This window comes from Salvelinus alpinus, chromosome 8 (assembly GCF_045679555.1).
Source record: "Salvelinus alpinus chromosome 8, SLU_Salpinus.1, whole genome shotgun sequence".
Taxonomy (NCBI): domain Eukaryota; kingdom Metazoa; phylum Chordata; class Actinopteri; order Salmoniformes; family Salmonidae; genus Salvelinus; species Salvelinus alpinus.
The window spans coordinates 9,366,626-9,392,677 of record NC_092093.1 but is presented as its reverse complement, the minus strand read 5'-3'; the positions used below and the strand labels follow the sequence as shown (position 1 = coordinate 9,392,677).

The 26,052-nt window shown below is 43.9% G+C and overlaps 2 protein-coding genes across 2 annotated transcripts; one reads left to right on the top strand and one right to left on the bottom strand.

Moving 5' to 3' along the window:
- Window positions 1-1,633: 1,633 nt before the first annotated feature.
- LOC139582516 (rho-related GTP-binding protein RhoV-like) lies at window positions 1,634-3,896 on the bottom strand. Its single transcript, XM_071412593.1, has 3 exons — window positions 3,493-3,896; window positions 3,194-3,252; window positions 1,634-2,909 (listed from the first exon to the last, which is right to left on the bottom strand). The coding sequence occupies exons 1-3, from the start codon at window positions 3,728-3,730 to the stop codon at window positions 2,463-2,465; spliced, it is 744 nt and encodes a 247-aa protein (XP_071268694.1). The 5' UTR covers window positions 3,731-3,896; the 3' UTR covers window positions 1,634-2,462.
- Window positions 3,897-5,276: 1,380 nt separating this feature from the next.
- Window positions 5,277-25,430, top strand: LOC139582515 (vacuolar protein sorting-associated protein 18 homolog). Its single transcript, XM_071412592.1, has 16 exons — window positions 5,277-5,662; window positions 7,474-7,615; window positions 11,088-11,179; window positions 12,828-13,078; window positions 15,357-15,536; window positions 16,554-16,727; window positions 16,949-17,074; window positions 18,281-18,387; window positions 18,640-18,922; window positions 19,159-19,404; window positions 19,732-19,866; window positions 20,145-20,372; window positions 20,611-20,751; window positions 23,340-23,549; window positions 23,864-24,103; window positions 24,378-25,430. The coding sequence occupies exons 1-16, from the start codon at window positions 5,560-5,562 to the stop codon at window positions 24,675-24,677; spliced, it is 2,958 nt and encodes a 985-aa protein (XP_071268693.1). The 5' UTR covers window positions 5,277-5,559; the 3' UTR covers window positions 24,678-25,430.
- Window positions 25,431-26,052: the final 622 nt, after the last annotated feature.

Genomic DNA, 26,052 nt, shown 5'->3' with positions numbered 1-26,052 from the left:
TGCAAACCCAACATTCTGCAGAGGCCTTTAGGCTGCAAACCCAACCGAACATTCTGCAGAGGCCTTTAGGCTGCAAACCCAACCGAACATTCTGCAGAGGCCTTTAAGCTGCAAACCCAACCGAATATTCTGCAGAGGCCTTCAGGCTGCAAACCCAACATTCTGCAGAGGCCTTTAGGCTGCAAACCCAACATTCTGCAGAGGCCTTTAGGCTGCAAGAAAAGATGGCGCTGAAAGATGGGGCTGAAAGATGGCGCTGAAAGATGGCGCTGAAAGATGGGGCTGAAAGATGGGGCTGAAAGATGGCGCTGAAAGATGGGGCTGAAAGATGGGGCTGAAAGATGGCGCTGAAAGATGGGGCTGAAAGATGGCGCTGAAAGATGGCGCTGAAAGATGGGGCTGAAAGATGGGGCTGAAAGATGGCGCTGAAAGATGGGGCTGAAAGATGGGGCTGAAAGATGGGGCTGAAAGATGGCGCTGAAAGATGGGGCTGAAAGATGGGGCTGAAAGATGGGGCTGAAAGATGGCGCTGAAAGATGGCGCTGAAAGATGGGGCTGAAAGATGGCGCTGAAAGATGGCGCTGAAAGATGGCGCTGAAAGATGGGGCTGAAAGATGGGGCTGAAAGATGGGGCTGAAAGATGGCGCTGAAAGATGGGGCTGAAAGATGGCGCTGAAAGATGGCGCTGAAAGATGGCGCTGAAAGATGGGGCTGAAAGATGGCGCTGAAAGATGGCGCTGAAAGATGGGGCTGAAAGATGGGGCTGAAAGATGGGGCTGAAAGATGGCGCTGAAAGATGGGGCTGAAAGATGGCGCTGAAAGATGGCGCTGAAAGATGGCGCTGAAAGATGGCGCTGAAAGATGGCGCTGAAAGATGGCGCTGAAAGATGGGGCTGAAAGATGGCGCTGAAAGATGGGGCTGAAAGATGGCGCTGAAAGATGGCGCTGAAAGATGGCGCTGAAAGATGGGGCTGAAAGATGGCGCTGAAAGATGGCGCTGAAAGATGGGGCTGAAAGATGGCGCTGAAAGATGGCGCTGAAAGATGGGGCTGAAAGATGGGGCTGAAAGATGGGGCTGAAAGATGGGGCTGAAAGATGGGGCAGCCGCGCTTTTAGCCCCGAAGCAACTTTGCAGTATTTCATTATTTTATGTGTTATAAAAAGCATTTCGCTACATCAGCAATAACATCTGCTAAACATGTGACCATAAGATTTGATTTGAAGCCTCACACCTCAAGCTGGGGGATTATAGCCTATACTGTATACAGTCATTACATTGAAATTGAAAATATGTTCCCCAAGCTGCCTTAAGATTTATCATAGTTAAAGAATGAATCGACCAACCTCCCGTCACTTTTCTGCCATGCGACGACTATCAGAGTGATAACATTACATCGGTTGGTAGGTGAGAGGTCAGAGGTGTTGATACTGACAGTTGATTGCATCAAAGCTTAAATAATTTATCTAATTCATTTGGTGGGTGCTTACATTTGTCCTATTAGTCCTATATGGGTTTTTGGCACATCCCAACTCTCCCTGAGACACCCTCGGAGAGTGGGGTCGCGACCCTGGAGCAATTATGGCCTATTTATTGCCTTACCTCCTCACGCAATTTGCACACACTGTATATAGACTTTTTTTTTCTTTTTTCTATTGTGTTATTGACTGTACGCTTGTTTATTCCATGTGTAACTCTGTGTTGTTGTTTGTGTCGCACTGCTTTGCTTTATCTTGGCCAGGTCGCAGTTGTAAATGAGAACTTGTACTCAACTAGCCTACCTGGTTAAATAAAGGGAAAATAAAATAAATAAAAAGTGCAGTGCGATTTTCGTATTTTTTTTTTTACCTCGTCGGTTGCTGGCCCAATGCCCTAACCGCTAGGCTACGTGCCGCACTAATCAACACAATGGCCTGTGGAAGCCATTCACACACAGGTAAGAAGGTAGCACCTAGCGCTGTGACTTCAGCCTACATACACTGTTGAATATGAATAGGCCTGGGTCTGTGTGGCTGGGCAGCAAAGAATGCAAATGAGAAAAGGCTAACAACCAACCCCTGACTACCTCAACATATCCTTCTCTCTCACAACCCACTGACTCTCTGACTATCACACAGAGGCAGTGCAGTAAACTCTCAGGTTGGAAAAGGCACCAATCCAGACCATGCAAAGGAATTGACAACATTTACATGGCAGCCTTGTCCCACTGACAAGATGTACTCAATGTCCTTGGTTTGATTTGATATTCTCTTGTCTGTATTATGTTTCAGTACCCGTTCTTACTTGGTTACCTACAAGGGCTACTGAAGTACACTATACCACTGTCTTCAGTGCAGGACTCCAATAGAACTCAGTTCCTTTACCAATTCTGGGATGATTCCAAAGCTACAAGTTCTTAGTAAGTCTTCATAAGTTAATAAATAATAATAGTCATTATTCTGTCCAGGACCCATGGGATCTCATCTCAGATAAAACAGAATAATTTCTTCCAGCTGCATTTAGAGAAGGCCTTGGTGCGTCTGTCCGACAGCTGCCTCTTCTTCTCCTTCCTGACCTTGTGTTTGATGGCAGCAAAAATGGCCGCGTCAAACGCCTCTTTTAAGTTCTTCTGCGTCAACGAAGAACACTCGACATAGTCCGCCGCTCTGATCTTCACCGCCATGCTCCGCGCCCGAGGGGTCAGCACTGGTTTGACCCCGCCACGGGCCAGGTTGATCAGAACGTTGACGTCCAGCAGGAGGTCGGACTGGGTGCCCACGAGGATGATGGGAGCTGAGGGGTTGCAGGCTCGGATCTCTGGGATCCACTTGTTGGTGACATTGTGGAAGGAGGTGGGGTTGACCACACTGAAGCAGAGCAGGAAGACGTCCGTCTGGGAGTAGGAGAGGGAGCGGAAATCGTCAAACACCTCCTGGAAATGTCAAGATAGAGAGAGAGAGAGGGGGGGGGGTAAGAGAAAGAGAGAAAGAGAGAGAGGGGTCAGCTTAGCTGATTCAGCAGTGTGTGAATGTGAATGCTGTCTGGGGTTCTGAACAACAACAATGGACGCCGTGACAGAGAGACACGATGACTCACACAGTATGACATGTAGTGGCCTTAGGAACCAAACTACTGCTGCTACATGTGAAAGACTGAATGATTTCCATTATGGATGAAATAATGTACTTATATATAAATAAAAGAGTCTATGATTACCTGTCCAGCTGTGTCCAGTAGTTGTATTCTGACTGGGGCTCCTTCTACTTGGACCTGACCTGTTGAAGAAAACACAAGAATACAATTATTTCATAATTCAAGTTTGTTAATAGTTTGGGTTTGTAAATCATAGACTCTAGTTCCATTTAAAAAAATATATATATACAGTGCAATTACCTAGTAGACAACAATACATTTTAGTTGTTTAATTATTATAAATAAGGATATTATACGGTTATAAACTTAGGCTATACAGTTATTTTTCTTACATTTATTTCCAGTAATTGAAAGGTACTCACCAGAAAAGACATCAAAGCCGGTCTGTTTGTATTCCGTGGGGTATCCATTGCTGGTGTAACTGACTATCATGCTTGTCTTGCCCACAGCCCCGTCCCCCACCAGCATACAGCTGATAGCCGCTGGCTCCCTCTCCAACCCGGGCGCTGGCTCCCTCTCCAACCCGGTCTCTTGGCTCATCAATCCGCATGAAGAGGCGACGCGGGATTCTTCACAATAATAATCCATTTGAGGTGGCATGTCCAACGATTAAAGTTGAAGAATAGTAACTTTCCAGTGCATAAAAGCTCAGTCTTATTTTAGGCTATTCCGAGGTGCGATTCTCTAGAAGAGTTTTTCTTCTGTAATGCGATGTGTTCTGTAGTCTCACCTTGTTGGGTTGTGAATGACAGTGACGCGAATCGGTTTTGAGGCAACTTTCCGCTCAGTCATGTTGTGATTTGCATAGCCCCGCCCCCACCAGCTGAAGGAAAGCTGTCAACTATTTGCGGAGGGTTGGCAGACAATATATATAGTAAGACCCTTGAATGGTTGGTTGAGTTCCTATATTGCAGGTTGTTTTGAGGTGTGAGCTGCTTCCCAAAATATTTGCTGTGCTAATATTTTTTTGGTCGTGACAATAATACAATTATTTATCTTAACTTTTTAGTGTTGGCAATTGTCTCTAATGTGCAAGGAATCAGAAGAGCAATAAATTATTTCCAGTTGTGTATTTTGACAACAGATATGAAGTATAATTAACGAAGGTCTTGTATTGGCCCTAAAAATGGTCAAAGACTCCAGCCACCTGTAGACTGTTCTCTCTACTACCGCTCTCTCTACTACCGCACGGCAAACTGTACCTTAACAGCTTCTGCCCCCAAGCCATAAGACTGCTAAACAGTTAATAAAATGGCTACCCGGACTATTTCCATTGACCTCCTTTTTTACGCTGCTGCTACTGGCTGTTTATTATCTATGAATAGTTACTTTACCCCTACTTACATGTATACTGAACAAAAATATAAACGCAACATGCAACAATTTAAAAGATTTTACTGAGTTACAGTTCATAGAAGGAAATCAGTCAATTAAAATACATTCATTAGGCCCTAATCTATGGATTTCACATTACTGGGCAGGGGCGCAGCCATGGGTGGGCCTGGGAGGGCATAGGCCCACCCACTGGGGAGCCAGGTCCAGCCAATCATAATGAGTTTTTCCCAACAAAAGGGCTTTATTACAGACAGAAATACTCCTCAGCTTTTTGTGCATATGGAAAATGTCTGGGATCTTTTTGTTAAGTATACATATTACCTTAATTACCTCGATTAACCTGTACCCCCGCACATTGACTCATTACCGGTACCCCCTGTATATAGCCTCGTTATTGTTATTTGATTGTTACTTTTTCTCTTAATTATTATATTTTCTTTAGCAAATATTTTCTTACTGCATTGTTGGTTAAGGGCTTGTAAATAAGAATTTACTTACAAGTGCATTATACACCGATGAAGACAGCTTGTCTGTCGAAACATTGGATATTAGGTTATTAAATTATTGCATCTGAGCTCCTAGCGTGCAGCTCTCCTTTTCTTTTTCATGCATTTGGCGCATGCGACAAATACAATTTGATATCTTTTTTGGGGGAGTGGATTTATTAGCCTCAAATCTTAAAATAAATGTCAGTCGCTGTTTGAAAATTGGACAAAGTGCGCCTTCTCGTGCCAGACTATAGAACTACAATATTGTTCTCATCACATGATTTTGGTGCCAAGATCACCTGACTACACACGGGTCCTTTCCATTTTTGTGCGTTTGTACGTTTTCGGGACGTTACACACAATTAGCATGTTTTGATATGGCTAAGATAGTGCCGTTTTCGTTCATGTAGAGTACGCTTCAATTCTGAATCCTTTTTCACGAGACGCACGCAACAGAATGGCGTCTTTGTAGACTCCAGAAAGCTAGCGTTACCTTGTTAGCTAATAGCTAGTCCAGTCATTATGCCACCGCATGATCCGACTTTGTAGCTGTTAAGTTAGCTGTTAAGTTAGGTTCTCTGCTGTATATCACCCCTACGTTTTGCAATGTCTTCTATCCTGGATGAATACGAAGACTCGCAGAACAGCAGGCACCCTGTGCAACACAGTAGCCGCCTGTCTGCTGCCAACATCGGTATAACGCATTCAGGTACTGGGGCAAGGCTATGGGCCTTTCAAATGGGTCTGTTTTATGATAAGGCTCTATTGTTGGGTCTATCTATATTGTTGAATTTATGCACCAAATTACTTCAATATAGCTAGTAGAATTATTATATGTATTAATGTTCCGCTTGATACCGATTTGATAATAGGGAATTGATGATGTTGGTAATTCTGTAACCCATTCACAGACGCTAGCTAGCGAACTACCTTCTAGCGCCTAATATTGACGAGTTTCCTCTGGCCTAGCCCTTGATCATGGCTCTGAGTTCCATTACATTACACATACGATTCATTGGACGAAGGCGTCTTATGTTGTGGGGAGTTTGGTTTAAAGGGTTATTTTATATCTGCGTCTCTGAACACTTTGTGTGTTAACGGAAGACGGATGCCACAAACGTGTTGCCACTGAAAAATACTGTCTGTAACTGTGTTAAAACAGGTTAAAACAGTGTAGAGTAATTTGTTAAATTATTTTGATGTGATATGAAAGTAGAGGACTTTATGTTTCTAGAAACGTACCGAAATAATATTGTCTGTTGTGGCTGCCATTGCCAATTCAAATCAAACTGGATTTGTCATCATGCCCCGAATACAAGTGTAGACCTTACGGTGAAATGCTTATTTTACAAGCCCTTAACCAACAATGTAGTTCAAGAAGAGTTAAGAAAATATTTACCAAGCTGACTAAAGAAAGAAAAAGTAACACAATAAGAATAACGAGGTTATATACAGAGGGTACCGGTAATGAGTCATTGTGCTGGGTTACAGGTTAGTTAGGGGGTACCGGTACTGAGTCATTGTGCTGGGGTACAGGTTAGTTAGGGGGTACCGGTACTGAGTCATTGTGCTGGGGTACAGGTTAGTTAGGGGGTACCGGTACTGAGTCATTGTGCTGGGGTACGGGTTAGTTAGGGGGTACTGGTACTGAGTCATTGTGCTGTGGTACAGGTTAGTTAGGGGGTACCGGTACTGAGTCATTGTGCTGGGGTACAGGTTAGTTAGGGGGTACCGGTACTGAGTCATTGTGCTGGGGTACTGGTACTGAGTCATTGTGCTGGGGTACGGGTTAGTTAGGGGGTACCGGTACTGAGTCATTGTGCTGGGCTACGGGTTAGTTAGGGGGTACCGGTACTGAGTCATTGTGCTGGGGTACAGGTTCGTTAGGGGGTACCGGTACTGAGTCATTGTGCTTGGATACAGGTTCGTTAGGGGGTACCGGTACTGAGTCATTGTGCTGGGGTACAGGTTAGTTAGGGGGTACTGGTACTGAGTCATTGTGCTGGGGTACAGGTTAGTTAGGGGGTACCGGTACTGAGTCATTGTGCTGGGGTACAGGTTCGTTGAGGTAATTCGTGCATGTAGGTAGAGGTGAATTCTCCTCTAAACAGAACATCCTTGGACTATAAGCAGTAACGTTGTACCGGTACTGAGTCATTGTGCTGGGGTACAGGTTCGTTAGGGGGTACCGGTACTGAGTCATTGTGCTTGGATACAGGTTCGTTAGGGGGTACCGGTACTGAGTCATTGTGCTGGGGTACAGGTTAGTTAGGGGGTACTGGTACTGAGTCATTGTGCTGGGGTACAGGTTAGTTAGGGGGTACCGGTACTGAGTCATTGTGCTGGGGTACAGGTTCGTTGAGGTAATTCGTGCATGTAGGTAGAGGTGAATTCTCCTCTAAACAGAACATCCTTGGACTATAAGCAGTAACGTTAGGCTCTTTTAGTCCATTGGGCTAGCGATGATGATGATTGACATGACAAGTGATTATATTAATGGTTGCTTCTGATTCGTTGCAGGGTTTGTGAATGTGAGACTCGAAGAGGAGAAGCCGATATTCAACAAACAGAGGATTGATTTCTCACCCCCAGAGAAGATCAACCACTTTGCTGTCTGCAACAATCAGCTATGCATGAGTTTAGGGGAGGACACTCTTCTGAGGTAAGGAGACACTTTTGAAATCTGCGATTTCATGGTGTTGTGAATAGCCCCTTTCCCATGTTTCCCTCTAAGCTGCGTGCGTGTGCTGCAGTCTAAGCTCCGGAGACGCACGAGATTGAATTTCACTGAGTTCGCCCTGTTAGTTTACACTATATTTATATCAACGTTGGATTTGTGATCAAATCAACATAGTATCACCCTCTTTTGAATGCAAACAAATCTACCTTTGCATGATTGAGGTAGTGATTTTGCTGTAGGCATTGTACATCCAGAGAGGTGAAGCGAGAGGCCAATATCTGTCCAAAAATAAGCCCAATACGTTTCTATGGGTTTATATTGGATTTAAGCTTGTCACCTGCCTTCCTGCCTTTGGGACAACAACTCAAGGCGAAGACATGAGCAACTCCTCATTATATACAGATGTCTGGCGCATCGGAGGAGAATTCGGACCGGTAGCCTACAAGTGGTCTTTTTCCGGTGGTGCTTATCAGATCAAAGTGCAGAGTGGCGTGTGCACATTTGTTGATATTGTTTGTGAGTGATTAGCCCAGATATAATTAGCTATATATATATATATATATATATAGCTAATTGTTAGTCAGCAATGGGAGAGTGATTGTGTCCTACAAGAGGACATAACTTGTAGGCTTACATTTCTAGTGTTGGGCCAGTAACCGGAAGGTTGCTGGATGGAATCCATGAGCTGACGAGGTAAAAATCTGTCGTTCTGCCCCTGAACAAGGCAGTTAACCCACTGTTCCCCTGAACAAGGCAGTTAACCCACTGTTCCCCTGAACAAGGCAGTTAACCCACTGTTCCCCTGAACAAGGCAGTTAACCCACTGTTCCCCTGAACAAGGCAGTTAACCCACTGTTCCCCTGAACAAGGCAGTTAACCCACTGTTCCCCTGAACAAGGCAGTTAACCCACTGTTCCCCTGAACAAGGCAGTTAACCCACTGTTCCCCTGAACAAGGCAGTTAACCCACTGTTCCCCTGAACAAGGCAGTTAACCCACTGTTCCCCTGAACAAGGCAGTTAACCCACTGTTCCCCTGAGCAAGGCAGTTAACCCACTGTTCCCCTGAACAAGGCAGTTAACCCACTGTTCCCCTGAACAAGGCAGTTAACCCACTGTTCCCCTGAACAAGGCAGTTAACCCACTGTTCCCCTGAGCAAGGCAGTTAACCCACTGTTCCCCTGAACAAGGCAGTTAACCCACTGTTCCCCTGAACAAGGCAGTTAACCCACTGTTCCCCTGAACAAGGCAGTTAACCCACTGTTCCCCTGAGCAAGGCAGTTAACCCACTGTCCCCCTGAACAAGGCAGTTAACCCACTGTTCCCCGGTAGGCCGTCATTGTAAATAAGAATTTGTTCTTAATTAACTGACTTGCCTGGTTAAATAAAGGTTACATTTTAAAATAGCTGTCTGACAAAGGAGTCTGGAAAAATAGCTGGTTAATGTCTTAAAGGGGCAGTGTTGTATGTTGAGAGGCTGGAATATGCAAAGAAACCAAAATGGCCTACATCTTTGTCAGATTCACTGCATGGTGATCATTTATTTTGTAAATCGGTTTCTTGCATCAATTCAACTCAGTAAAATGCCCTTTTCAGTCCTCTATGTGACCCATGGTGTTACAGACCAGTGAAACATCAGGCCTCTATTTGACCCATGGTGTTACAGACCAGTGAAACATCAGGCCTCTATTTGACCCATGGTGTTACAGACCAGTGAAACATCAGGCCTCTATTTGACCCATGGTGTTACAGACCAGTGAAACATCAGGCCTCTATTTGACCCATGGTGTTACAGACCAGTGAAACATCAGGCCTCTATTTGACCCATGGTGTTACAGACCAGTGAAACATCAGGCCTCTATTTGACCCATGGTGTTACAGACCAGTGAAACATCAGGCCTCTATTTGACCCATGGTGTTACAGACCAGTGAAACATCAGGCCTCTATTTGACCCATGGTGTTACAGACCAGTGAAACATCAGGCCCCTATTTGACCCATGGTGTTACAGACCAGTGAAACATCAGGCCTCTATTTGACCCATGGTGTTACAGACCAGTGTAACATCAGTCCTCTATTTGACCCATGGTGTTACAGACCAGTGAAACATCAGGCCTCTATTTGACCCATGGTGTTACAGACCAGTGAAACATCAGGCCTCTATTTGACCCATGGTGTTACAGACCAGTGAAACATCAGGCCTCTATTTGACCCATGGTGTTACAGACCAGTGAAACATCAGGCCTCTATTTGACCCATGGTGTTACAGACCAGTGAAACATCAGGCCTCTATTTGACCCATGGTGTTACAGACCAGTGAAACATCAGGCCTCTATTTGACCCATGGTGTTACAGACCAGTGAAACATCAGGCCCCTATTTGACCCATGGTGTTACAGACCAGTGAAACATCAGGCCTCTATTTAACCCATGGTGTTACAGACCAGTGAAACATCAGGCCTCTATTTGACCCATGGTGTTACAGACCAGTGTAACATCAGTCCTCTATTTGACCCATGGTGTTACAGACCAGTGAAACATCAGGCCTCTATTTGACCCATGGTGCTACAGACCAGTGAAACATCAGGCCTCTATGTGACCCATGGTGTTACAGACCAGTGAAACATCAGTCCTAGATAAAGTGTATAAAAGGTTCATGGAATGTAGACCTTCATTGAACACCATATAGAATATTGTAGGCTATATCATAGAAATACATAGGCTGTATTGGTTTTGTTGGTAGGCCACTCTTATAGACCTACATTATGCTCAAATATCAACAGGAGCCCATTTGGCCACACTATAAAAGTGTTACTTCAGTGTTCACAGTAAACACGCGCTGGAAGTTGCACAGAATACTCACAATGTTCAAGTTTACGCCTCACAAGACCTGAAATTTGCTCAGTGCCAAGAAATGTTGAAGGAGCAATTGGCCTTGTCACCCAAGCCTGTCCAAGCCTGTCCAAGCCTGTCCATGCCTGTCCATGCCTGTCCAAGCCTGTCCAAGCCTGTCCATGCCTGTCCAAGCCTGTCCATGCCTGTCCAAGCCTGTCCATGCCTGTCCAAGCCTGTCCATGCCTGTCCAAGCCTGTCCATGCCTGTCCAAGCCTGTCTGTGTGAGAAGAACCAAATGCGTGAATGGTGCAGTTTGTATCTTGATGTGATTGCTAAGTGATGGGATTAAAGGGGTAAGGGTTGATCTTGTCAGTCATTCAGGGTGATCTGTAAAGGACTATGATGGTATTGATTTGAATGCCTACTGTATAACATTGGATTGGGATAATAAGCATGAATATTTCATGTCTTATAAAATATCAATTGTAAAATCTATTCTGAAATACCTGTGTGTATATGTGTGTGTTCACATAAGATTGCATGTACCGTATTGGTGTCTAAGATGAGTGAACATGACTCCTTATAAAGGAGTTTATTAAGATTTCCTCTGCATGTTGTTCCAGGATTGACCTTGCCAAGCCAGACCAGCCCAACCAGATAGAACTGGGGAGGAAGGATGACAGCAGAGTACACAAGCTCTTCCTGGACCCCACAGGTGAGAACCGGGGAGCTCTCCCTGGACCCCACAGGTGAGAACCGGGGAGCTCTCCCTGGACCCCACAGGTGAGAACCGGGGAGCTCTCTCTGGACCCCACAGGTGAGAACCGGGGAGCTCTCCCTGGACCCCACAGGTGAGAACCGGGGAGCTCTCCCTGGACCCCACAGGTGAGAACCGGGGAGCTCTCCCTGGACCCCACAGGTGAGAACCGGGGAGCTCTCCCTGGACCCCACAGGTGAGAACCGGGGAGCTCTCCCTGGACCCCACAGGTGAGAACCGGGGAGCAGGATAATAAAGGAGAATACTTGCACAGTACTCCCGGAGATGGAATGGCATCAGTATCCTCCAATTCATTCATGTTTTACCTCATTGTCAGATTAGTAATTGCGCTGACTGCTACATTTTCCATAGGGGTACTTCTCAGGTAAATTATCACCAGAGTTTGCCGTTTTTATTCATAGCTAGTTAATGTGAGTAACCATCACACCATTATGGTTAATCTAATTACTACCCCAAAGTAACGACAGTTAAGTCTGTACCAATTCAATTCCCAATACTATTACAGTTATTTTGGTGCATACTGAAATGGGCTGAATCTCAAACCGAGCACTCGATATGCTTGTTCACGAGTCAATCTCAAACACTAGTTGTCGAGTCATCGAGGGCTCCACTACGTCTTTCGTAGGCCTCTTTTATTGAGTGGGCATCCTGTACCGACTCCTTGCCCTGAGCAGCGAGTTCTTCCCATGAATCTGTGTTACCAAGCAACAACATAGTTATTACTACTTCGCCCTAAAATAAGTTGTATTTCTGATGTTTCATAATGCATATGAAGCCCTGTCCAGCATTATCTGGTTAGCATGAAGCCCTGTCCTGCATTATCTGATTAGCATGAAGCCCTGTCCAGCATTATCTGGTTAGCATGAAGCCCTGTCCAGCATTATTTGGCTAGCATGAAGCTCTGTCCAGCATTATCTGGCTAGCATGAAGCTCTGTCCAGCATTATCTGGCTAGCTCTAAGCCTGAGCCAGTCATTTATATGAAGCCCTGTCCAGCATTATCTGGCTAGCTCTAAGCCTCAGCCAGTCATTTATATGAAGCTCTGTCCAGCATTATCTGGCTAGCATGAAGCCCTGTCCAGCATTATCTGGTTAGCTCTAAGCCTCAGCCAGTAATTTATATGAAGCCCTGTCCAGCATTATCTGGCTAGCTCTAAGCCTCAGCCAGTCATTTATATGAAGCTCTGTCCAGCATTATCTGGTTAGCTCTAAGCCTCAGCCAGTAATTTATATGAAGCCCTGTCCAGCATTATCTGGCTAGCTCTAAGCCTCAGCCAGTCATTTATATGAAGCTCTGTCCAGCATTATCTGGTTAGCTCTAAGCCTCAGCCAGTAATTTATATGAAGCCCTGTCCAGCATTATCTGGCTAGCATGAAGCCCTGTCCAGCATTATCTGGCTAGCTCTAAGCCTCAGCCAGTCATTTATATGATGCGAAAGAGAAGCTTACCAACCAGCTAATGCAACAATAAATGCAATGCTCCTTTCATAAGCTAGTGCAACTAATAAGATATCTGTGTATTTCTGATTTATTCAATAGTATTACATCAGTCATTAAACACTGGTCTCCCCTCTCGTCCCCTGCAGGGTCCCACCTGGTGATTTCTCTCAGTACCAGTGAGTGTCTGTATCTGAACAGGAACACCCAGAAGGTGAGGTCTCTGTCCCGCTGGAGAGGACACCTCATAGAGAGTGTAGGCTGGAACAAGCTTCTGGGGACAGAGACCAACACTGGGCCCATCCTAGTGGGAAGCAGCCAGGGAATCATCTTCGAGGCTGAGATCTCTGCTTCAGAGGGAAGCCTGTTTAACACCAACCCTGACCAGTACTTCAAACAGGTGAACAGACACAGACAGACAGACAGACAGACAGACAGACAGACAGACAGACAGACAGACAGACAGACAGACAGACAGACAGACAGACAGACAGCTACTTCAAACAGGTCGGTGATGGGATCTGAAGATAAACATTGATTGACAAAATACAACATCGCCCCAAGATGATGTTTTGTAGATTGAACCAATGGAAAGCCATGCTTATCAAACCTCTTGACATTCAAACTAATTCATCAGTGCTGATTGGTTACAACTAGGGATGCACGATATATCGGTAAGCATATCGGAATCGGGCGACATTAGCTAAAAATGCCAACATCGGCTCTACGTATAGTTTAACGCCGATGTGCAAAACCGATGTCAAAGCTGACGTGCGTACCTGTATAATATAGATAGGTGACGCAATGACGCCACGAAAAATACAGCGCTACACGTGCAATACAGTATTCCTAACCTGGCCCACAATGTCTGCTTGCGTGGATCTATTTTGAAGTTTCAAAGGAAGATAACAAAAAGGCTATATGCAACATTTGTGCTGCTATTTGTTTCCCGACACCACGAACCTAATGACTCATTTGAAAGTGCATCACCCCCGGATGTCCAGCGACTTAGAACAAAAGCAGGAAAAAAAACGAAGCGCACACTTCCAACTTAACAAGTTTAAGTCGAGCAGTCATCTGAAAGAGTAAGAACATTTCAGAGTAACAACACAAAGATGAAATCTATTAACGCCAAGATAACGGAATTCATTTTTTGTTTAACCTTTTATTTAATTAGGCAAGTCAGTTAAGAACAAATTCTTATTTACAATGACGGCCTAGGAACAGTGGGTTAACTGCCTTGTTCAGGGGCAGAGCGACAGGTTTTTACAGATTGTCAGCTCGTGGATTCGATCTTGCAACCTTCCGGTTACTAGTCCAACACTCTAACCACTAGGCTACGCTGCCGCCCCTATATCATTGCCCTTGACAACCAACCGTTCTCCGTCGTGGATGATGTTGGCTTTCACCGACTGGTCGAGAACCTCGAGCCCCGGTACACACGACCAAGTAGGGCGCTATTTTTCAGATGTTGCCCTACCTAAGATACACATTATTGTTGAAAAGCACATCCATGAGCCACTTGCTATGGGCGTCACTGCTATTAGCATCACGACTGACATTTGGAACAGCGACGTCAGCCACATGAGCATGCTGGGTCTGACAGCACAGTGGGTCGACGAGGATTTCCTACTAAGGAAAGCCGTATTGCATGCTCAAGAATGTGCTGGTTCTCATACCGCTGCTGCCATTTCAAATGGCATTTGAGAACAAGTTTGAAACTTGGAAAATCTCTAAGGTCAAAGTAGATGCTGTGATAATACACGGAACATAAAAAAGGCTTTGGAAGAATGCGGAGTCGCCAGTTTGCCGTGCAATGGCACACACGCTGCAACTGGCTGTGAACGAAGGTGTTTTGGCCCCAACGCAGCATATCTGACACCGTGGCAACAGGTAGGAAGATAGTGGGTCATTTTAAACACTCACATCTAGCATACAGCCGCCTGCAAGCAATACAGGAGCAGCTTGGAGTGACAACGAAAAGGCTTAAGCAAGACGTTTCCACCAGATGGAACAGTACTTTTTATATGGGGTGTTTGGTGCGTACGCAGCAACAATCAGTACAAAGCAGTGGATTCTCATTGAAAACATGAACACACCTCCTAGCTCCGTTCGAAACCAACTGACTCGAGAAATAAGCTCATCAACTGTGTCTGCAGCAGACGGGATACCCCTCTGTCATGGCAAGATTGGATAGTAAGAAGAGACACCTTAAGCATCTTTATAATGGCTGGGCAGCTAAAATATTTGTCGTGAATATCTGTTGTGCGATTTTTTTAAATACATTCATGGATTTACAAGTTATTAAACAATCTGTTCCTAACTGAACAAATGAACATATGACACTTTGTTTCACCTATTTAACTGTACTAGCGTCCTTAAAAGGCCGCTAATTTTTTCTTCATATCGATTATCGATATGTGTCGGGTTTTTTGGCAAGGAAAATATCGGAATCGGCCCAAAAATGTAATATCGCTGCATCCCTAGTTACTGTACATTTATTGGTTACACTCCTTCATGTGAACTTATCCGCAGGCTACCAGCTTTTGTGACCAGCTTTTGTGACCAGCTTTTGTGACCAGCTTTTGTGACTGTATTTGATGTAGCATTTAGAATGTTTAATTTTGTTGCCAAAGTAGTCCTTATTATATTGATTAATGTATGTAATTGAAACACAGGTCCATTCCCTGGAGGAGGATGGGAGGCCTGCTCCAGTATGCTGTATAGAGGTGGAACGAGGTCCGGAGTCTAAAGTCGTCATCATCGCCACCACCAGGAAGCGTCTGTTCCAGTTCGTAGGTCGTGTGGCAGAGGGGTCCGAGCAGCAAGGCTTCAGCGCCGTCTTCTCACAGAACCAGGTCTGTTTACACCGGCTTTTTTTAAACAACAGAGCTACAGCCCAAATGGCAACCTATTTACTATAAAGTGCATTTACACTCCCTATTATGCAGTGCATTTACACTCCCTACTATATCTGAAAATTTCACTCCCTACTATATCTGAATATTTACACTCCCTACTATATCTGAATATTTACACTCCCTACTATATCTGAATATTTACACTCCCTACTATATCTGAAAATTTCACTCCCTACTATATCTGAATATTTACACTCCCTACTATATCTGAATATTTACACTCCCTACTATATCTGAATATTTACACTCCCTACTATATCTGAATATTTACACTCCCTACTATATCTGAATATTTACACTCCCTACTATATCTGAATATTTACACTCCCTACTATATCTGAATATTTACACTCCCTACTATATCTGAATATTTACACTCCCTACTATATCTGAATATTTAGTAACCAAAGACTGCTTCTGCTTAGTCTTTGGTTACAGGTTACTGTAAAAGGTGTAGGCCATACTATATCTGAATATTTACACTCCCTACTATATCTGTTTATTTACACTTCATACTATAGCTGAATATTTACACTCCATACTATATCTGAATATTTACACTCCATGCACTTTTCTCACTTCTCTAATGACCTCTAGCAGCTATGCCATTTATTGTTATATTTGTTGTTATAACTTGTTTTATATACTGGGTGGTTCAAGCCCTGAATACTGATACTGATTGTTAACCAGTTTATAATAACAATAAGGCACATCAGGGGTTTGTGGTATATGTCCAATATACCACGGCTAAAGGCTGTATCTAGGCACTCAGCGTTGTGTCGTACATAAGAACAGCCCTTAGCCGTAGTATATTGTCCATATACCACACCCCTTGAATATTAAGCTGCTTCCCAGTTTCCAGTATAATGATTTGTAATTTGTTATAAGCATGTATAAGCCTTTAGAATATCTTATAACAATCCTTATAAGAGGTTATGCCTTTATTACTACTAGGAGCTGCTGCCCAGCTTCCAGGAGTTTCCGTTTAACATGGGCTACAGTGAGATCACCTTCTACACCTCCAAGCTCAGGTCCTGCCCCAAGGCCTTCGCATGGATGATGGGTAATGGAGTTCTCTACGGTCAGTTGGACTACATCAGGCCGGACTCAGTGCTCAGTGATGTGCAGGTACTGTTGTTATACTATTATATAGTGCTTAATATTTAGGCTAGTGTACTTTCAGGTTGGATGTGTTATAGAGGTAAGCTTCCTACAGGTGACTATTAAATAGATTTTGTCATTGGTCTCAAAATAATTATATTGTACTCTTGAAATTCATATAGCTAAAGCACTGATTAAAAAAATATATTAAAAAACCCTGAATACATTCTCTCTCTTCCCTCTATCAGGTGTGGGATTACACCCCAGACATAGACTTCAGTTTCAACAAGCCCATCTCCATCGTGTTGACTCAGTTTCACTTTCTACTCCTCCTCCCTGACCGCGTCAAGGCCATCTGCACCCTCAACGGACAGGTGGGGGTCACACACACGCACGCACGGACACGTACGGACAGGTGGGGGTCACGGACAGGCACGCACGGACACGTACGGACAGATGGGGGTCACACACGCACACGCACGGACACGTACGGACAGATGGGGGTCACACACGCACACACACGGACACGTACGGACAGGTGGGCCTCTGACTGCTTCTGCTTAGTCTTTGGTTACAGTTCACTGTAAAAGGTGTAGGCCAGGTCACTGTAAAAGGTGTAGGCCAGGTTACTGTAAAAGGTGTAGGCCAGGTTACTGTAAAAGGTGTAGGCCTTTCTCTCAACCAGCTTCACCTGGAATGCTTTTCCAACAGTCTTGAAGAAGTTCCCACATATTGTAGAATAATAGTGAAGACATCAAAACTATGAAATAACTTATATGGAATCATGTAGTAACTAAATAAAAAATAAATAAAATCAAAAAATATATATTTGAGATTCTTCAAATAGGCACCCAAATGCTTATTATAGCTGTTCTTGCCATAATATGGACTTGGGTCTTTTACCAAATAGGGCTATTTTCTGTATACCACCCCTACCTTGTCACAACATAACTAATTGTCTCAAATGTATTAAGAAGGAAAGAATTCCACAAATGAACTTTTAACAAGGCACACCTGTTAATTGAAATGCATTCCAGGTGACTACCTCATGAAGCTGGTTGAGATAATGCCAAGTGTGTGCAAAGCTGTCTTATATATATATATATACACAATACCCGTCAGTTTGGACACACCTACTCATTCAACAGTTGTTCTTTATTTTTACTATTTTCTACATTGTAGAATAATAGTGAAGACATCAAAACTATGAAATAACTCATGGAATCATGTAGTAACCAAAAAATGTTTTTAAATCAAAATATATTTTATATTTGAGATTCTTCAAATAGCCACCCTTTACCTTGAAGACAGCTTTGCACACTCTTGGCATTCTCTCAACCAGCTTCAAGAAATAGCAGAACTCGTTCTGCTATTTCTTGATTTCTTTATTTTATATTTTTGGACTTGTTTGTATTGTTAGGTATTACTGCACTGTTGGAGCTAGAAACATAAGCATTTCCCTGCACCTGCGATATATGCAAAATATGTTTACGCGACCAATAAAATGTTATTTGATTAAGTGCACTGCTTTTGACTAGGCCCCCTTTTATGAATTGATTGATTTATTGATTGATTGACAGGTGGTGTATGAGGATGTGTTTCCTGATAAGTTCGGCACGCTGAAGAAGATGATCAAAGACCCAGCAGGAGGCCTGGTGTGGATCTATACTGAGAAGGCCGTCTTCAGGTTCATTTACATGACTTTTAGTCATTTAACAGACACTCGTGCCCAGAGAGACTTACAATTAGTGCATTCAACCAAGATCGACAAAACAATCACATCACTGCCATTTAGCAGTAAAATCTTTACAATAGCCACAATCTGTGGAATCAGACTAGATCTGCCATTAGTGGCAGAACAAGGTTTAACTGTCATCTGTGGAATCAGACTAGTCACCGTGACGATAAGTTTTTTTGTTGTTGTTCATCCACAATCCAGATACCACATCCAGAGAGAAGCCAGGGATGTGTGGCAGATGTACATGAGTATGAACAAGTTTGACCTGGCTAAGGAATACTGCCGGGACCGGCCAGAGTGCATTGACATGGTGCTGGCTAAGGAGGCAGAGCACTGCTTCCAGAACAAACGTTACTTGGAGAGTGCTAAGTGTTACGCTCTGACCCAGAACTACTTCGAAGAGATTGCTTTGAAGTTTATCGAGGCAAAACAGGACGAGGCTCTGAAAGAGTTCCTGCTGAAGAAACTCAATAATTTAAAACAGGTATATGATGCATGATGTTTCTATGTTTTTGTGACAAAGTTTACAATTCAAAACCATACAACTTTATTGTCCATTACAGCGAACAACGGAAGCTTGTCTTCTGCTCACTTCTCAACCTGCCAGATAGTTTGTCTTTTGTGTGGTCTGTTTTCAACATATTTGATACTTTTTTCATCATGTTTGCAAAGTAACTTTTCTTCTGGGGACAATAAAGATTGATTGATTGATTGAAACAGAGTGAGAAGACCCAGATCACCCTACTCGTCACTTGGCTGACTGAGCTCTACCTGAACCACCTGGGGCTTCTAGAATCAGACGAGGGGAAACATGAGGTGTTCCAGGAGACGCGTGATGAGTTCCGGAAGTTCCTCAGTAGCTCCAAACACAAGGAGTGTCTCTATAACAACCGAACGACCATCTATGACCTGCTGGCTAGCCACGGCAACGTGGACGACATGGTCTACTTCTCTGTCATCATGCAGGTATCTTATGATGCTATTTATCCAGGCTTGGGCTCAATTTCATTTCCAGTCAATTCAGAAAGTAATCCAAATTCCAATTCAAAATGTTCCTAATTGAAGAGAATCGGAAATTGGAATTTCAGTGTAGTTCCTGAATTGTCTGGAATTGAAATGGAGTTGACGCCAACCCTGCTATTCATGCGTGGTATTGTGCCATTTAGAGTGGTCTCTTATGATGTGGCATGTTTAGGCCACTTTATGGCTGCTGATTTTTATTTTCAGTTTTGTAAAGTATGTATTTTTATCTGCTACTGTTTGACATTAAAGAATCTATGTCTATCTCTCTAGGACTACGAGAGGGTGATCTCTCACCACTGTCAGCATGATGACTATAGCGCCGCCCTGGAGGTGCTCTCTAAGCACTGCGACGAGAAGCTCTTCTATAAGTTCTCCCCAATCCTCATGCAACACATACCTAAGAAGGTGATACAATGATTGTATCTGCTTGCATTGAAATGTTTTATTGTTGTCTGTGTTAAAGTACATAAGAATTTGTTCGTAATTAACTGACTTGCCTAGTTAAATTATTTTTTTATTTTAGTTTGAAATACAATTCCATACTCGATTTGTCCATTTTTATGGCATGTGAAGTGCCTATGTGTATTTGTGAAAGGGAAATTGAATGAATAATAAATTCTTGCCTAGTTAAATAAAGGTTAAATAAAATGTAAATAAAAGTATTAATGTACCTCAATGATAAGGTGGTGGATGCCTGGATCCAGATGGGTAGCAGGCTGGAGCCGAAGAAGCTGATCCCGGCCCTGGTCAACTACAGTCAGATGGGTTCGACACAACAGGTCAACGAAACCATCCGTTACATGGAGTTCTGTGTCTACCAGCTCACTGTGACCGAAGAGGCCATACACAACTACCTGCTGGCCCTCTACGCCAAGTACAAACCTGATAGTCTCTTGTGGTACCTGGAACAGGTAGGTTCAAGCCTGGGACCGTCCCAAATGGCATCCTATTCCCTCTATAGTACGCTACCAAATGTCGATTGATAATTGTATAATATATATATTTTTTGTTGTTGTAATGTCACGTTTTGATCTATATTTGCTATTGTATACTTAGTTTCCTCTGGTAAGTGTTCTTGGGTATCTTGATCAAATATACATGAACATATTATTAATTTTAAAAAAGTGTTATTTTTATTATTATTGACAGGCTGGTACCCACGCGTCAGACATCCACTATGACTTAAAGTACACCCTGAGGCTGTGTGCTGAACACGGTTACCTCCAGGCCTGTGTTCTGGTCTATAAGATCATGGAGCTGTATGAGGAAGCTGTCGATCTGGCCCTACAAGTGAGTGTCTTGGCTAGTGTTTTGATGAATATGTAGCTAATTGTTGACGATGTAATATTGACAGGATGTTGTAACAGCCACACATGCAAGACTTAAAGTGCAACTAGTGAGCTTACCCCCCCCCATCTTATACGTTATCTGAAAGTCAAAGTGCTAGTAGACAAAACATTAGGAATACCTTCCTAAAATGGAGTCACACCCCTTTCTGCCCTCTGAAAACCCTTAATTTCGTCGAGACATGGACTCTACAAGGTGTAGAAAGCGTTCCACGTTGACTCCAAGGCTTCCACACAGTTGTGTCAAGTCAGCTGGATGTCCTTCGGGTGGTGGACCATTCTTGATGCACATGGGAAACTGTTGAGCGTTTAAAAATGTTTTTTTTTTAAATAACTGCGTTGCAGTCCTTAAACGAACCGGGGCACCTGGCACCTACTACCATACCTTGTTCAAAGGCACTTAAATCTTTTGTCTTGTCCGTTCACCCTCTGAATGGCACATATACACAATCCATGTCTCAATTGTCTCAAGATCATTCTTTAACCCTGTCTCCTCCCCTCAATCTACACTGATTTGAAGTGGATTTAAAGAAGTGACCTCAATAAGGGATCATTTCACCTGGTCAGTCTGTCATGGAAAGAGCAGGTATTCCTAATGTTTTGTCCACTCAATGCACAGTGCTGTGAAAAAGTATTTGCCCCATTTTCTAATTTTCTCTGCTTTTGCATATTTTTGTGGCTGAGCTAATCAGATATTCAACCAAAACCTAATATTAGAACAAATAAACTGACTAGGCCATTCCAACACGTCAAATGTGTTGCTTTTTAGCCATTTCCATGTGTGTTTTGTATCATTGTCTTGCTGCATGTACCACGGCCTGACATTCTTCTGTAGGATTCTCCTGATACAGAGCAGAATTCATGGTTCCTTCTATTAAGGCAAGTGGTCCAGGTCCTGAAGCAGCGAAACATCCCCAAACCATCACACTACCACCACCCTGCTGACCCCTAACCATCACACTACCACCACCATGCTGACCCCTAACCATCCCACTACCACCACCATGCTGACCCCAAACCATCCCACTACCACCACCATGTTGACCCCTAACCATCACACTACCACCACCATGCTGACCCCAAACCATCACACTACCACCACCATGCTGACCCCTAACCATCACACTACCATCACCATGCTGACCCCTAACCATCACACTACCACCACCATGCTGACCCCAAACCATCCCACTACCACCACCATGCTGACCCCTAACCATCACACTACCACCACCATGCTGACCCCTAACCATCACACTACCACCACCACGCTGACCCCTAACCATCACACTACCACCACCATGCTGACCCCTAACCATCACACTACCACCACCACGCTGACCCCAAACCATCCCACTACCACCACCACGCTGACCCCTAACCATCCCACTACCACCACCACGCTGACCCCTAACCATCACACTACCACCACCACGCTGACCCCTAACCATCACACTACCACCACCACGCTGACCCCTAACCATCACACTACCACCACCACGCTGACCCCTAACCATCACACTACCACCACCACGCTGACCCCTAACCATCACACTACCACCACCACGCTGACCCCTAACCATCACACTACCACCACCACGCTGACCCCTAACCATCACACTACCACCACCACGCTGACCCCTAACCATCACACTACCACCACCACGCTGACCCCTAACCATCACACTACCACCACCACGCTGACCCCTAACCATCACACTACCACCACCACGCTGACCCCTAACCATCACACTACCACCACCACGCTGACCCCTAACCATCACACTACCACCACCATGCTGACCCCTAACCATCACACTACCACCACCACGCTGACCCCTAACCATCACACTACCACCACCACGCTGACCCCTAACCATCACACTACCACCACCACGCTGACCCCTAACCATCACACTACCACCACCACGCTGACCCCTAACCATCACACTACCACCACCACGCTGACCCCTAACCATCACACTACCACCACCACGCTGACCCCTAACCATCACACTACCACCACCACGCTGACCCCTAACCATCACACTACCACCACCACGCTGGACCGTTGGTATGAGGCTCTTACTGTGGAATGCAGGGTTAGGTTTTTTTGCCAGGCATAATGGGACCCATGTCATCCAATTTTTTTGGGGGGGGGTATTTGTAAACTCAGGGTCCATGTATCTAATATTAGGTTTTGGTTAAAAATCTGATAACATTCAGTATTAAAAATGTGCAAAAATTTTGAAAATTAGAAGGTAGGCAAATACGTTTTCACGGCACTGTATGTTAAATCAGGATTTGAAAGTGCTATTAGTCTGCGTCAGTAAATGTTAAATCAGGATCTGAAAGTGCATCTATCAAGCGTGCATGTTGTTATTTTGGCTACGCACAGCACTGGTGGGAAACTAATCTTTCCTGAACCAGCTGGTGTAACTTCTCCTCTCCCTCTCCCAGCTGTGCTGTTGAGATTCAACATACATTTCCCGAAAGGAACACAGTAAATAATAATAATAATTATTATTCCAGGTGGATGTGGACCTGGCCAAGTCATGTGCTGACCTGCCTGAGGATGATGAGGAGTTGAGGAAGAAGTTGTGGCTGAAGATCGCTCGTCACGTGGTGCAAGAGGAGAAGGATGTGAAGAAGGCCATGAACTGTCTGTCCAGCTGTAACCTGCTCAAGATCGAAGACATACTGCCCTTCTTCCCGGATTTTGTCACCATAGACCACTTCAAGGTTGTAGTGTTAAAGAAAATACATTGGATTTATATTGCACTTTTCTTAAGCCCAGAGACGCTTCTACACACAACAGATTAGTAATGAGACCTGGGTCTAGTATACTACCTAGGTTATATACTTAAGTTCAGTGTTTTGAGGTGCGTTTCATTTACCTTGCTTGGAGCTTGCACTTTTGTGACTTCCATTGGTTTCATTGTACCAGGCAAATCAAACGTATCACGAGCATATGTGTATATGATGAGTTGGAACCAAATTCATTTCCTCATGTAGGAAAATTTTTTGTTGACAAAACTATATCCCTTCTTCCCCAGGAGGCTATCTGCAGCTCTTTAGAGGAGTACAACCAGCACATAGACGAGCTGAAGCAGGAGATGGAGGAGGCGACGGAGAGCGCCAAGCGGATCAGAGAGGACATCCAGGAGATGAGGAACAAGTACGGGGTGGTGGAGAGTCAGGAGAAATGTGCTGCCTGCGACTTCCCCCTCCTCAACAGACCCTTCTATCTGTTCCTCTGTGGTCACATGTTCCACTACGACTGCCTCTTCCTGGAGGTCAGTATGCAAATCCGTTTTATTTGACCCTTGACCCTATTTCATAAAGAGATGGCTAACAATGTAAACAGAGACATTGGGTCATTACTACATATATTTGTAAATTATGTACACTACATACAGAAGGAAAATTGGTTGGAGGGGGTATCCCCAAAAATTATAATCACAACTAATGTCATTTTTTTTCTTCAGGAGATTCAATAGTTAAATACACCTTTTATTATTCACTACCATATATGGACCTCACATACTGTAACGGTGGATCTTTCCTCAGGTGAGCCCTCACCTGTCCACCTACAAGCAGACTAAACTAGGTGAGCTGCAGAAGAAGCTGGCTGCAGCCACTCAGACCTCCAAGTCTCGCCACCGCCCCTCCCCCAAGGAGAAGGAGGGGGGCGACACTGCCAGCCTGGGCAAAGAAAGTGCTGGAGTCAGCCGTGAGCAGATCAAGTCAGACATTGATGACATCATCGCGTTTGAATGTGTGTACTGCGGCGAGCTGATGATCAAGTCGATCGACAAGCCTTTTATTGATCCACAGAAGTTGGAGGAGGAGAAGTCCAGCTGGCTCTGAGTTAAATGGTTGGCAGCTTGGAGCTGAAAGGAACTAGGTCTGAAATGGACTGCCTGATATGAGGTGGGAAAATTTGACTGAAAATGGTCTGAAATTTGTGAAATGGGCTTTAACTGTCTGAACCGATGAGAGGTGAAATAGACTTGTCTGAATTGCACAGCATGTGCTGTCTGAAATGGAACCGACCAGTGTGTACACTATAGGCCAGGAAATCAGCTGTTATTCTCTTTGATAATGGGATGTACAGCCACAGCTGCACAGTGCCTGGCGATGGATACTCATAGGAGTGGGGAAGAATGCAGGCGCTCCTATATAAGCCCTTATCCCCTATGCGTCTCTGTAACATGATATATTCTACAGACTCTCTCTCTCTCTGCGAAGCTTAGAAAAACTGCACTATGTCGGGATCACACACATTGCTTTATTAAACATTACAAGATCAGTTCACTATCTTTTACACTCATCTGTCTAAATTAACAAATTAACTTGTGAAATTTTCTCTGAAATTGAATGCATATTTATAAATCTTCACTGGTATTAGTTAGTTCCACTGGCTATTGACATGAATAGTACTATAAAAGGTATGTAAAGAACTACAGTTTTTGTTATTAGTGTCCTTTATGAAAACTTTCTTCACACCTGTTTCATTGGCTGACAGTTTATTCTGTTGTGACATCATCTGAGATCAGGTCAATGTAACCCACTTTGGTTTGCAAAATGCATATATGAAAATTAAACTAATCTTTAATTCTGTCTTTGGAATTGTTATTTCAAGAGTTTTGAATGTTATTATGAGTTCTGAATGTTATGAATTCCTCTGATGGGCTCCTGAGTGGTGTAGTGGTCTAAGGCACTGTATCTCAGTGCAATGTGTATATGATGAGCATATGTGTAGCTATGGTACCTGGTTTATCACATACGGCTGTGATTGGGAGTCCCATAGGGCGGTGCACAGTTGGGGTTTGGCCAGGGCAGAACGTAATTGTAAATAAGAATTTGTTTTCTTTTACTGACTTGCCTAGTTAAAGGTTAAATAAAATTAGTCTTAGAATCTGAAAGCTAGGCTGGTGAATATGAAAATACAAAGTAATGGCGGTTAAGACACCTGGATGATTTTATTGTGGGTTAGGGGATTGAGTGAGATGCCTTCCTCTCATAAATATGCATAAACTGACGAGGACCGGCCAAGTAATTCAATGTTTACATTGTCATCAATGCATAGTAAACTATGAGATTGAAAAGTGAATGTGAAGGTTGTTTGGGATAAAGTAAAGCATCATATGCACACAAGGCTTCTTAAGGAGGACCAGGATCGGGTACATATTGATGATGCTCTAACTTCTAAACAGTTCCATTGTAACACTTGTATTGTTTG

Excerpts from the sequence above, each read along its gene's own strand:
- LOC139582516 (XM_071412593.1), bottom strand. The coding sequence starts at position 3,730 with ATGCCACCTCAAATGGATTATTATTGTGAAGAATCCCGCGTCGCCTCT. Across the intron at positions 3,253-3,492 it reads CGGCTTTGATGTCTTTTCTG|GTCAGGTCCAAGTAGAAGGA; the intron begins GTGAGTACCTTT and ends TTTCTTCAACAG. Across the intron at positions 2,910-3,193 it reads TACTGGACACAGCTGGACAG|GAGGTGTTTGACGATTTCCG; the intron begins GTAATCATAGAC and ends TGACATTTCCAG.
- LOC139582515 (XM_071412592.1), top strand. The coding sequence starts at position 5,560 with ATGTCTTCTATCCTGGATGAATACGAAGACTCGCAGAACAGCAGGCAC. Across the intron at positions 13,079-15,356 it reads CTGACCAGTACTTCAAACAG|GTCCATTCCCTGGAGGAGGA; the intron begins GTGAACAGACAC and ends ATTGAAACACAG. Across the intron at positions 24,104-24,377 it reads ACGACTGCCTCTTCCTGGAG|GTGAGCCCTCACCTGTCCAC; the intron begins GTCAGTATGCAA and ends ATCTTTCCTCAG.